The sequence below is a fragment of the Electrophorus electricus genome, chromosome 20 (assembly GCF_013358815.1).
Source record: "Electrophorus electricus isolate fEleEle1 chromosome 20, fEleEle1.pri, whole genome shotgun sequence".
Lineage (NCBI taxonomy): Eukaryota > Metazoa > Chordata > Actinopteri > Gymnotiformes > Gymnotidae > Electrophorus > Electrophorus electricus.
In genome coordinates this window covers 6,025,838-6,039,534 of record NC_049554.1, presented here as the reverse complement: position 1 = coordinate 6,039,534, position 13,697 = coordinate 6,025,838, and the positions used below count along the sequence as shown (strand labels likewise).

General features: G+C 47.7%; 1 protein-coding gene across 3 annotated transcripts; it reads right to left on the bottom strand.

The window, feature by feature from the left end:
• Positions 1-962: 962 nt before the first annotated feature.
• Positions 963-12,487, bottom strand: tmf1 (TATA element modulatory factor 1). Of its 3 annotated transcripts, none has more exons than XM_035520270.1 (17): positions 11,928-12,487; positions 10,033-11,375; positions 9,579-9,682; positions 8,659-8,785; positions 7,893-7,998; positions 6,730-6,872; positions 6,240-6,406; positions 5,518-5,674; positions 4,856-4,948; positions 4,194-4,350; positions 3,840-4,032; positions 3,660-3,729; positions 3,170-3,277; positions 2,910-3,026; positions 2,591-2,743; positions 2,209-2,334; positions 963-1,916 (listed from the first exon to the last, which is right to left on the bottom strand). In XM_035520270.1, exons 1-17 carry the CDS (start codon positions 12,061-12,063, stop codon positions 1,776-1,778), a joined length of 3,441 nt encoding a protein of 1,146 aa, XP_035376163.1. In that variant the 5' UTR covers positions 12,064-12,487; the 3' UTR covers positions 963-1,775. The 3 variants fall into 3 exon arrangements, with proteins under 3 accessions (XP_035376163.1, XP_026871276.2, XP_035376164.1); XM_027015475.2 differs by having other exon boundaries at positions 3,185-3,277; XM_035520271.1 differs by having other exon boundaries at positions 10,033-11,207.
• Between the last annotated feature and the right edge of the window lie 1,210 nt (positions 12,488-13,697).

Below are 13,697 nucleotides of genomic sequence, written 5' to 3'. Positions count from 1 at the left end.
TCCGGGCGGAATGCGTATGAGCGCGCGGCCCTGAAACACCGGAGCCAGTTCAGGAACGTGTCCGGTATTTCTGTCCATAGCATCAGTGCACGAACGGCGGAAGGTGCAGGTAGCGGCGAATGCAGACCACGAATGACCATGTAAACCTGTTAACCGTTAGGCTAGACGACGTAGTTACAGTCACGCGTGTGCACCTTACAGGAATGAAGTTAAGATGACGTTATGATAACGTTACGATGACGTTTCCTGCTGCCGCGGTGTTCTTGGACAGGCTGCAGGCGTTCTGCTGCACCCGCTGCGTGGAGCGGGTCACGAATTAAAAAACGAGTGTGTGCTCCTTTACCGCAGCCGGGATGTGTGCAGACTCACGGAAGCAGCGTCACTAGTGGATCGGACAGGCGCGACTCAAGTCCATTTAGGTCCGTCGGCTGGTCTGGAACTGCAGGAGCTCACTGAAAAGCAGCCCCGTGCTGCTGCGGTTCCGGAAAAGCGGACAGCCGCGCGTTTTACAGATAAATGTCCGAGACGGGACAAGCTGGACGGGAGTTTCGGTGATAACGCGGCCGCCACACAGAGCCTGCTGTGTATAGGGCTGCCCCATCCCACCCAGTACGGGATTTGGCTAAGAAAAAAAAAAAAAAACTCTCAGGACATCGGAAAGTATTAAGGGGGTACGACGCAAGTCTACGTGGATGGTAAACAGTGTTACATCAGAAGACCTGCAGCAGACTTGAAATTGACTAACTAATAACGATTAAGTAACTTACCTTTTTTAACAAACTGGAGTGAAGAATCCAAGTCGCCATAACACCGGAAACAACAGCCGGCCTGCGGTATATTATTAATCACCAGGGGGCGCCACGGGGCTTTAATTCTAATTCTAGCTCTAAAGTTTATGCGAAAGGAAACGAATCATTTGAATAGTGAAAAAGGGCAAGCATAAAGGCAAACATCGCACCAAGTAGTCTATATTTCTCAGTTTATTTACAGATTTTACACAGGAACTGTCGATAAACTGTAAAGCTATTCGTGACATGACAGTTTTTGACTGTTTACACACACACCCACATTATGCATGGCCACGTGTGAGTCTGAGCAGTTAAAGGAGATGGTTTACCATTGGAGGCCGCTAATGCATAAATCACATCTAATGTAGTGTTGCACAGGCCCCTCAACAGCTCCAGCTGCTTTCCCACAACACCTACATATCAGACTTGATCCCTGTCGGGAAATGCACTTCCCTACAATTAATCACCGTGTTGGAAAATCTTCGACCAACTTCAAGTGAACGTGTTAAACATATTACAGTACAACGGGCGGGCATCCACTGACACTGGTTACTCGAAAACGGTCAGCATTATTTTCTTCACTGCTTGCTCAACGAGTACTGGCTCAATAGAAACAATGTCGTCCAAAAACGTTAAAACACAGTTACTTTTAAGTACTGGACACTGAGAATGATGAGAGAAACCTTTCTTAAATGTGCAGATTTATGTGGAACTCACCACGCCTAGGCCCACACTACACAAATGCGCGTCCTTGTTTTTAAATCTATTAAGTATTGTTGAAAATCACATTTAAAATGTCACTTTCCCCAACTTAAAATAAAAATAATTTGTTAAATACACCTGATAAGAAAATGCAGTCTACACACACAGCGTTGGCTTTTGGCCAATGAAGATCTTTCTTTCTACAGTAACTGCACTTGTGTGTTTCATCCGTCAACGCAACAGCTTGGCCATGTGCATGAGAGCATGATTAGTGTGCGCAGGAGTCTATTTCTGGTTCTTAAGCAGCTCGTCGATCTGAGTCTTGTACATGTTCTTCACGTCCTCCAGGTCCAGCCGGAGCTCTTCAGCTTCTTCTGCCTTCTCCCCGTACATCTGCAGGATGGTGTTGTGCCTCTGCTCCAGCTCCTGTGGGGCGCGAGCACACACGGTGACGTTTATTACGTGTCGCTCTAAACGGGCAGCGACCACGTGTGTAACGCGCGTGTGTCTAACCGCACTACATCGCTTAGTCATTCACTGCGGTAAAACAGTCACTATGGTGATTTACGTGGCACAAAACAACAACAGAACCACAACGCTTACGAGTGAGTTTCCTTCGCCAAATTCATGGCTCTCTCCCTCCTTCGCTTGTAAATACACACGGCGACGCGCGTGACAAAAACGCTCGTCAAAGCTGGGAGTGTCCAAGTGAGCTGACCTTGAGCTGCACGCGCAGTCGGGGAATCTCCTTCACCTTGGCCTCCATGTCCTCGTTCTGATTGGTCAATCGGACCAGCTCCTCCGCCATCACTGAACGGCTCCTTTCCAGAGCAGAGATCTCCAGCTAGAAACGGTGGGGCCTCATTACTTAAGCAGAAGAACTGTGTGCATCGCTGATGTCATCACTTCCTGTCAATATTAGGTCTTACTTGCATTTTGCACTTACCACCTCACATACATACTTTCTTTTTATATATATATAATTTATTTATTTATTTTGTTATATTTAAATTAGTAAATACATGCATGTTGCAGTTAGAATGAATGGGAGCAGTGATAAGCAGCAGGTGTTTTTTACTCAACGCCTGGGCAGGGCTCACCTGGAGCTGGGCCAGCTCACCCTCGCGGAGTTTCAGCTGCGCCTGCAGGTTCTCCATGACGCTGGATCCGCCCCCGAGCCGCGTCGCCTCATACAGGCTGCCCGCGGCCAGCGTGCCGGCCATGGCGCCCAATGTGTGGTCCAGGGCGTCGTCCTGAGGAGTACGGCGCACAAGCACCAGGAAACACCAAGTGAGCACGACCGAAATACATCGAGCTCAAACCCGACGCCGCTCGCTAGGGTAACTGTGCGCTAACTCTGCTCGGTACATGTGAGACATGCGTGCGTGAGGCTGACCTTTGCGCAGGGGTTAAACTGACCTGAGAGAGCAGAGAGGTGTGCAGGCCGCCAACCTCCACCCCGCTGATGGAACTGGAGCGAGAGAGGGACGGAGTAGAGGATGCAGGGGCTTCACTCACACACACAAACTTCCGTTCCTAACACGCACGCACGCATGCACACACGGGGTTATGTGTAATGACAATATTCGTTTGAGAACGTTATCAAAAAGCTTGTTACTTTGCTCAGAACAATAACACTTTAGAGGACACAATGAAATGCAAAGCTGTGCTTTGTTTACATCATCATTACAAACCCTTTCCTTCAGGGCCTCTTGGGCGAGGTAACACTTCTTCTTCTCTTGCTCCACCCTCATTTTCTCCATCTCAAGCTGGTTTGTGAGTAGCAGCTGAAAGATCAGACACAACCACATGACACCTGGTAATTGCTTTAATAATCCAGCGTCATGTCACGTATGGCTCATGACTAACTATGTCAGTCTCGCATTATTTGGTCATCAGACAGTTTGCGTACATGCATGAACAACTATTATTATTATTTGCAGGGTAACAATACTGAATTTCAAGGTTCACACCCATAACTGTTTTAGTTGTTTTTCAATACAACTATTAATAACACTATGTATTGGCAATGGTATCATTTAAGAGTATAATGGCTAAATGTACAGATCATGTGTGCGGGGGTGTGTGTGAGAGTGTGGGTGTGGATGTGTGAGAGAGAGAGAGAGAATATGTTTGTGGGTGCGCATGTGTTGACTGAACAGGTAGTACCTTCTCCTTCCGGGCATCTTCCAGGGCTCGTGCATACTCCCCTTTTAGATTTTCCAGTTCAACATGTTCCCTACACACACACACACACACACACACACACACACACACACACACACGGGTGAGGACTGGTGTTCCCGTTCACCCACCGTGTCCCTGGCGTCGTGTGATGTCTCCCGGTACCTGCTACTCTCGTCTTCCAGTCCCTCTCGTCGTGCTCGCTCTGCGTCCAGCTGGCCATGCACCCGCCCCTTCTCCTGTCGCAGCAAGGAATTCTGGGATTCCAGGGATGCCAGTTGAGCCTTGATGGTATACAGCTCCTCGGTTGCCGAGCGCTCCTTCTCCACGGCGACGGCCAGTTGAGCTTGGGCCTCGGCTACTCCAAAGGTAAAGGGAGAGCGCGAAAGACAAAGAGAGAGGGAGAGAGAAATAAAAAGAACAGAGTTACGGAGACAGGCCTTACGAGGGACGATGAGGGTGACGGTGTCGGATCGCTTTGCTACAGCGACTGGTCAGCTGAAGTCAACGTGCTCTCACCTAAACGGTCTGAAATGTTCTTCTCCAGTTTTTCCCAGGATGCCGCCTGGGTTCCCAGAGTCGCTTGCAGGTTCTCTATCTGCCGGAGGAGGGGCCTCGTTGCCGTGGTAACGCTCTGACTCAGCTCCTGGTTTCTGGTCTCAGCCTCCTGTAACCGCTGTAGAGAGAAAGAACAAAAAACTATACAGTTGTACATTTTGTTTATTATTCATTTATGTAATTATTCACAATTCATAAGTACTACTTACCCATTATGTAGCATGAATTTATTACCCTTTATTAACGTAATTTATTACATATTACAAATATAGCACTTTGCTTCCACAGCTGATGAAGCACCTCTGTCCGAAAAGTGTGTAATTCACTACAATTCTGTGTGTGTGTGTGTGTGAGAGAGAATGAGAGAGCGAGCTTGTACAATTCTATACCAGCAGACAGTCAAAGAGACTTGATGTAACTATATATAATATTTGAAATAAATATAATTAAAATAAATGAAATAAAATGCTATTTTTCTTCTTAGTCTAGAACACTTCTGAATCCTGACATCCCTCTAATCGACTGCAATCCTGTGGTTACTGCAATCGGGAGTTTTCATCCATCAGAGACCTGGCGGGACGGAGAACATCCCCCGAGCGAGGCGGCTCTGGTGACCAGGTTACCTGCTGAAGGTGGCTGATCTCCTCACGCAGGTAGTCCTCCTTCCTGGCCTGCTGCTGCTCAGCTCTCTGCAGGACCAACCTCAGATCCGCCACCTGAAACCAGAGGTGAGACAGGAACCCAGCTAATAAACCCTACTAATATGGGGCCCTCTACCTTCAAAAAAAAAGACAAGACAGGACACGTCCCACACGCCTGGCCCTGAGCTTCAGAGGCAGGAGCACAGACTCAGGTGTGTGAGCCTGAAACGTTACTGCAGGTCTGCAGATCTCCAGGGGTGGCAGAAGGGCCGTCTCAGTTTAGGGGACGCGGGGTACGCTCGAAGTTCTCGAAAGTCCATTGTCCCACCAAACAGGACATTTAAAAAAGGGAACTTGACCCCAAAAGAAGAAAAACAAAACTGTCCGGAGTCGGAAGAAATGACGATAGCGACACTGAAATACAGCAACACTTTTCTTAAGTTGAACTGATAAAGAAAATTTAAAACTGATACGCTGGGGGGGGGGGGGGTCTTATACCCTCGATATTCGGTTTTAATTTTTAAAAAAATAGGGGCAGTGTAACGGCATGCTTAGTCTGAGTACAGGTGAGCTGGTTATGAGATTGATTTTAAAACACTCCATGCTGCAGTGGCAGGGCAGGCTCAGTGACAGCAGAGTCTCACCTGATTGGCCAGGACTTCTTGCTGGAGCCGGGCCTCTTCCTGGGCTTTGTCCAATGCCAGGCTGAGCTCCTCCTTGGCCTGCACCTCCCGGCTCAGCGCCAGCTCCTGCACCTCACTGGCCTTCGTAGCGTTGGCCTTGTGCAGATCTGTAAGCTCCCTGCACACACACAGACACATAAGGCAGACCAACTTGAAGGGACGGTTGAGCACAACCTCAGTGCTTCTGTAAACAAGCTGACAAGTGCCGACGTTCATCAGTACTGACGTGATGGGTGTTCCACGTTAAGGCGGAGCTCTGCTCAACGTCAGCAAGCGTTAGGAATGCACAGGCAAAACCAAACACACCGACATGCAGTTGTGGGTTAAGAAGATTTGTGTGTTTTCATATTCTTCCCCCCACGTGAAACTTCACTGATGAAGTTCACTGGACAATTTCATGAGGTTTCTCTCCTCACATGTGATTCTTTTTAATGACGACTCCTCAAGGGAAAGCTATGAGACACTGAACTGCGTGTGTGTTGCTGTGTGTGTGTGTTTGGGGGAGTGGGGTGAGTGTGTATATATACACACACACACGTACGTGTGTGCATACGTGTTTGAGGGGGTGATTGGGTGTGAGTGAGTGAGAGAGAGAGAGAGAGAGAGAGAGAGAGAGAGAGAGAGAGAGAGAGAGATTGGGTGTGTGTTGGAGGAGTGGGGTGAGTGCATGTGTGTGTGTTTACTTATAAGAGCTGTCCAGGGCAGCCTGCAGGCTGCGATTCTTCTCCTGCAGCTCCTCGTTCTCACTCTGCGCTCCGCTCAGCTCCTTCTCCTGACGTTCCACAGCACAGTTCAGCTTCCTGATGTTCTCCCTGTGCTGCCTCTCCACCTCCTCCTTCCCATCCAGAACCTGCGCACACGCATGCATGCATGCACACACACGCACGGTTTTAACTTCTGCATACCACGCGCGATTTCTGCACACGGCAGATCAAAGGGACGCCAAGATGGTCCTGCCATGACTCATGTCCGACCGTCTGAAACATATTGATTTATCCATTTCTTTCATGACTATAAATGGGATGAACCCCATTGTTCCTACTTCAGCCCCCACCCTCGATGAATGGTTCAACTATCTGACTCCGAGTCACTCCTTCAGTACACGCGGGGTGCAACTGACTGAGTCACACTGTTGGTGAGGTCACGGCGTGTGTATGTTTGAGTGTGCGTGACCTTCTGCAGTTGTTTCAGCTCGTCCTCTTGCTCCTGCAGCTTCTTGGTCTGCTTGGAGATCTTCACCTCACTCTCCTTCTCCTTGGTCCTCAGCTTCTTGATGATGTTGGACTGCTGGAGTTGCTGCTTGGAGAGCTTCTCGCCTGATTGGCAAACAAACGTTCCTCAGCCGGAGGCACGTGAAAGGCTAATCCCAACTACTGGAGCTCAGCTCACGACTAGCTGAACAGAATCTCATCACAAAAAAAACCCCCAAAACTGCCACCACATACAAGACTAAACTGTAGAACAATTCAAAAACTCAGTACTGCTCACAACTGTTTTTGCAACATTGATCTTTTTAGCAGGAAGTCTTGATAAATTTTATCTAATAACTGAACTTCATCCATAAAGCAGTATTAACACAGAATGTTCTAGAAGAAGGAGCCTGAAGGCTTCTGGAAACAGCCAACAGTGTTTGTCAATGCTATTACACTGAAATACGAAACAAACCTAGTCGCCTTTAACCAGCATAATGAAGCCAGCCAGAATGTCTATAATACCTACAAGTGTTACTGTCTTTTGGTCAAAGTGCTAGAAGTGAATCGATTCATCTCTTTTAAGTCTCGTATGTACTTGTGCAGTGCAGGTGACTGACATGCACCAGTTAATAATTGAATGATGTAATGTTTATGACAGCAGAACCCCATAATCACTGAGGCCTTAGCATTATTTTTATCCTCGTATTTTCTTTAACCCTTAAAACATTTACTTACTGCATGCTTATCGATTTCTGCATTCAGGAGTTACTTTTAAATAAATTCTGAAACACAGTGAAACTTTTGAAAATATTGTAGTTGACAAAAAAAATGTATTAGCTGAACTTTACTTGCAATCAACCTTCAAAGCTGAGATCGTCTTCATGTAATGCAGATATTTATATTATAACCCAAGGTAGCATTAGCTTACGAGTCCATTATCAAATGGTATCAAAACTAAGTGCAGAGAAAAATCACTGACTCAATTTCAAATCTATTACAATTGCTAACTACCCTCACAGCCATACGTGCAGTGTGCGTATTCTAAAACTAGAGCTGCAATATTTATTTATGTTACGCTCTGCAGAAAGACACATTTCTTCAGCACTCCTGAAAGCCACAGATGTTCTCTAGAGGTTCTCTCACCCTCTTCTAGGAGGCCTCTGATCTGCTCCTCCTTCTCTCTGATCAGCTCCAGAGTTTCATTAGAGTTGAACCTGGTGGACAGTTCTTCTCTAAGGCTTCTGATTTCCTGGAGCGAACATAAACACAAACGTGGCTGAGCGACAGGTGACGTTTATCCAGACTTCCACACCCGTTCCTACGCACGCGGTCACAAACCGTCTTGAAAACCTCCTGACCCTGATCCTTGTCTTTTGAGACCATTAGCTCTGGTCATAAAAACATCATAACGAATGCCATAAAACAAGATTTCAACGTTTTGATGGATCAAGGAAAAGTCTAAATAACGCACATAGGGTTGGGGTTATCTACTCAGTCACTCTTTTCATAAAGCACCTTGCTTTTAACAAAATAAGTAACCGAACCACCGGCCGCCGTTCGCTGGACGTGCCCTCAGTGGCCAGTCCTTCAGGAGCACTTCGTAAGTGTGCAGTTACAGGCTGCATGCCGTCTGTGGGCACACACACTGAAAAATGGTTCAGTTCTTACCACAGCACCAGACAGATCAGATATCTGGGTACTATTTTGAGCATTAAGACAAATTAGGAAGTGGCACGGGATGAGCTGGTACTACCTTATCAGGCACAGCAGTGCGGGTGCGTGTGTGCCAAGCTCACTGCGGCCCAGTATCCAAACTACATCTTTCCCGGAAGCCCGGAAACTGCCCAGTGACAGGGGAAAAATTGGAGGATGACTAACGGGAGCGTCGAGACGAGCGGCCGTGTCTAACCTTCTTGGCGATGTCCCGCTCCTTGCAGGCGAGCTGAGCCTTGCGTTCTGCCTCCGCGATGCGCTCTGTGAACTCATCTTTGAGAGACCGCACACTAGTGTTCTCCTCCTTCTGCCTTATCACCTCACTACAAAACACACAGGAAGTTCACATTCAGTCATCCAGTGGCGTAAAGCAGCTTTCCCACATTACTGCCATTCCGACGGCATAGCGGAACATGTTATGCTTTTATCCCTTAAACGCCCTGCTCCAAGGCACAAAAGAATCTCAACACACAATTTGCAAATGCAATTTCAGGACCTTAACACCAGTGAGTACCAGTCAATAAAAAAACAGCGAGCAGCTTTTACATACAGAGCTTAAGAACATTTCGACATGCACCTTAATATTTTTCCAGTTTTTCTGACTCTTCTCTCAATCAGACAAGACTCTTCTCTCAATCAGAAATTAAAGAAGCAGAAAAATAAAGGAACGGCACAAGCTCCACCACAACCACAACAGTTCACATTCTTACGCTCAAGTGTACACGCGACAAAACGGGCAAGTTTCCCTTTAATTTTAGTCATTTGCTGGCAAGGAGTGCCAAAGTTTCCAGTGTAAGTAAATATTCTCACTGCTCCAACTCCTTTGGCGAACCTCACCAACACAGCCCTTTAATGTCCAAACACATGCACAAGCACACAGAGGTCCAATATCCAACCATGACGCCCAGCCGGGTCCTTTTCAGTTCATGAACAAACCACATTCAAATCAGCAAATTCAAAGTTGAATTCAGTGAACAGGAAAAGTAATCACTAAAAACTCCACCTATTTAAAAGCAGCCCAACACACAGGAACAAGAGCAAAGAGAAGATGGTGACCCCAAGTGACGTACTCTCTGAGGTTATCACAGCACAGTCTGGTAAGACCAAGTGACCTACTCTCTGAGGTTATCACACTCCTCCTCCAGGTGGGCTTTGTCCTTGCTGACGGCTAAAAGCTGGGCTTCTCTCTTCTCCAGCCTGCTCGTGAGCTCGTCAACAACCTGAAGAAGCAGAAGGAAAAACAACCAATCAGAAGGGATGTCTGCACAGAAGTCCCACCTGCCATGAACAGCATCTACTTGGTGACGTACTTCTGACAGATTCAACATGTATTTGAGGTGGCCATGTTTTGAAATCAAGACACCCGAGATGGTCAGCAAGGCTCAGTTACAGATTGGCCAGTCGTATTGGTCAGGAATCTGAGGGCTGGTTTTCTAGATCTGGATCAAGCCTAAAACTCCTAGGCTAACACGAATTTCCATGGAGAACAAATTGCAGCAGTACAACTCAAGTCTAAGTTTAGTCTTAATGTGTGCTGAGGAAACTGAACACATCACTACTGAACTCAGACCTGTTGGAGTGCTTGGAGTTGGCAGGTGGAGTCACCTCTTTGGTCAATGGGGACGGGTGGTGTTAGTGACTCCTCAGGGTCAGTCCTTAAACTGGACAGTGCGAGACACGAGTCAGACTCCTGCCCACCCTCCCGCAGGTCTTCTGACTGTTCGCAGTTCACCGGCGTGGCACTACGGCCGCTCTCCTCCATCTCGTTCTCCTCCTGCGATTGGTCCTTTGCTGAGTCAGTCGCGTCTCCCTCCACCTCTTGCCGTTCCTGCACGGCCTGCGGCGGCTGGAGGGCGGGGGCGGGCCGCGCCGTGACGGACGCTAGAGTGCGGTTGGCGGGGACATCGTCGTCCGAGTTGACCTCGCTGACGCTGCGGCTGTCCAGCGACTGCATGCTGAAGGAGTCGATGCGCTCGAAGGCGTCCGACGAGGAGCCGCAGCTCTCCGTCAGCTTGGGGTAGTCGTCCAGGCGCGGGAAGTCGCCGCACGTGGAGGCCGAGAGCAGCTGGAAGGAGCCCTGCATGAGGTGCAGCCCCGTCTTGGCCTCCGCCGTCTCCTGCCGGGAGCTGGCCGAGCTCTCGCTGATCACGCTCTCGTGGTCCAGGACCTCGATGTCACTGGTGGTGGAGGTGCCGGAGGAGAAGGCGCTTACAGGGGGAGACGGCGTGTCGCTCTGCCTGTCCTCTGCTTTGGGGTCTTTGGGTTCTAGCGTGATGTCTTTGGGGGGCACTGGCAGAGTTTTGCCTGGACTCTTGGGCTCGGGGGACACAGCAGGGGCGGAGCTCTCAAAGGCATCTGCAAGCTCAGCTGCTGCGGACGAAGGTGCGTCTGCTTGCGTGGCTTTTGGCGTCAGAGCAGAACTCTGGGATTCTGACGTCTTCTCACTTCTCTCAAGTTCTGCACTTCGCTCCGGTGCTGTCAGTTTAGCAGGAGGAAGAGGCCCTGGCTCCTGGGACATACAAGCCAGAAGTTCCTCTGGATCCGGCGGTTCGCCCTCCACCATTTTGCTCTCTTCAGGCCCAGCACTGCCACGCCTACCCCCATCTGCCTGACAAGGTTTAGAGGAATCCACAGCATCCATGACAGCAGGCTTCTCTTCTTCCTCATCTTTCTCCTGCAGGCGGTGGTAGGACTTGGTTGGTGCCACAGACACCACAGGAGTCTTCTTGACTGGTTGAATGTCTCCTGGAGACAGGAAGGCATTAAAAAAGCTCTCAGATTCATCAACCACGGTGCGTGTGACCGGCCTGGTGATCGCCTCCGACGAAGGGGGCAGAGTCTTCAGGCCTTCTTCTGAGGGTGCATCCCACTGGTGCATACCCCATCCTGTAGATACTGGCTTGCTCGGCATGTCTGAGAATATAGCAAGGCATAATATTCAAAAGCGCCCTAACACCAAGCAACGTGAAGACGACGAAGAAGAGCACACGTTCGTTATAAAAGTACGTTTAATAATTAATGAAATGCACTAACAGCGGTTTACGTCATCATGACGTCGCTTCCCGATGTTGACAATGTTAGCTAGCTAGCATACTAGCGTAGCTGCGTTAATTAGTAGACAAACTTAACACTTTACAAACTACATACAGCTAACCTACCTAACAGGGCTAATTCGGGTAGACGGCAAGAAGCGGTGTTACCCGAGTAGGGCAGTGGTAGCTCAGCGGATAAGATACTTGAGTTGCAATCGGGAAGTTGCTGAGCAAGGCCCTTAATCCTCAATTGCTCATGTTGTGTCAGTCATAATTGTAAGTCAATTTGGATAAAAGCGTCAGATAAATGATGTAAACGTAAATGAGTAAACCTCTCACTCCTTGGCCAGCTACGGCCAAGCCAGCCGTCCTCAGCAAGCACCCTGCCCTTCAGCTAGCTGGCAAGACATTCGTGACAGTTCCTTGAACTTACCGTCTAAAGTAGGAATCGTAGCATCACCCCACTGATCCTCTTCTTTTATGTCTAAAACACGGTCGATCGACTTCTGCGCGCTCGTCAGAGCTTGTTTGGCAAAACTGGACAGATGAGAAGCGTTGAACCAGCTCATATTGCTCGTTGCTAGCGAACTCTCGTCTACCAGCTGTCTAATCAAAGGAGGGCTGTTTATAACAACTGCATTTCAAATCATAGTTTGGACAGTCTTACAGTTCCACCTAGCTAGTGAAAAGCTGGGTTTACTGCCAATGAATGCGTAATTAGTTATCTTAGCTAACTTAGCTTAGCTAGTTAACGCTACTTAACCAGCTAGCGCCAGGTTCACAGGCCGCTTGACTATTAGCAATCAGTCCACGCAATGCCAGTCGATCCCATGGCTGTTAAAAGGCCTTGGTCGTCTAAAAAAGCGTAAAGGGACTCAATATCATTCCCGCAGGCGTTATATGCGACATCTTGCTCGTCTTTGAACTGTTGGTTTCTCGGCGTTGTTTTGGAGTTTGGCGACACTGGCACTTCCGCTCCACGTAGCACGAAGCTCTGACGTAGCGGCCACGTAGACTAACCGCGGCCTGGAGACGCAGCTGTTCAAATGGTAATTAAAAAACGTTATTAATGTCGAATTAGGAAAGTTGTCAGCAGTGAACATTTAAACGTGTTTTTCACCTCAGGTTCAGTGTAGACTTTGGCACACTAATAACAGATATTCAAGGGAACAGAATAAACGCAGCAACAAAACACCTTCTTTACTGTGAGGACAGAGGTGACTTTGACAGCGCGTGAATAACTTCAAATCAAGATGTAGGAGATTCAGTGAGACAGACCTGCACCTTGCTCCATTTTAAAATGCTTAAGATTCACTCTGAGAAAAAATATTACTCGCATGTTACAGGAATATTTGCAGTTACAGGAATAATAATCAGCCATTATTATCAAAGCTACGCTGTTGTTGTTGTTTTTTTGCAAGGCAAATGTGACAACAGCAGACGTCGCTCTTACGAGGTAAAGGTGAGCTGGAAGTGAACAGTCTGAGGAGAAGAGGCTCGTGTCCGTCCACCAAACCAAGCTCTGCTAACAGACAAGTGTGTTAAAATCCCTCACTTGCTGTGTATGTGTGTATGTGTGTGTGTGAGTGTGAGAGAGAGAGAGAGAGAGAGAGAGAGAGAGGGAGGGAGGGAGGTAGGTAGGTAGGTAGGTAGGTAGGTAGTCGGTGAGTACATAAAGTTTATGACTCTCACTCTCACTCTCCTCTCCCTTCCGCAGTTCTCTTCTACGGTAGTAGCCTGCTAAAATACGGTGTTAGTACTCGTGCATTTTACACTTCACACTTTGTTGCTTGTTATTATCGTAAAAGATGTTCATCATTACAAATATATTTTAATATATAAAAATATATTATTTTAAAGTTTTTAGAACATTAAATTTCCAACAGCCATGCTCTGCTTTTACCGTTACTGAAATGGGGCCCATTTAAATCATTTCCTTCTCTATTCAACTATCCTGAATTAGTAGCCATCCCCATTTGGAAGTCAGATACTAAGCTGTTCATGTGTAAGAAATTGTCATTTTATATCTAGCGTTAACATTCTAGGGACAATGTATTCTTTGGAATACATTTTCTACCTTTTTACATCATGGCAATGTCTGTCGCTAATTATGAGGGACATCTTTAAAGTCATCTTAACATGTTGTACTCAGAACTTCCATCTTTAAAACTATGTACTACAGTTGCTTCTGAACTGAAATCTG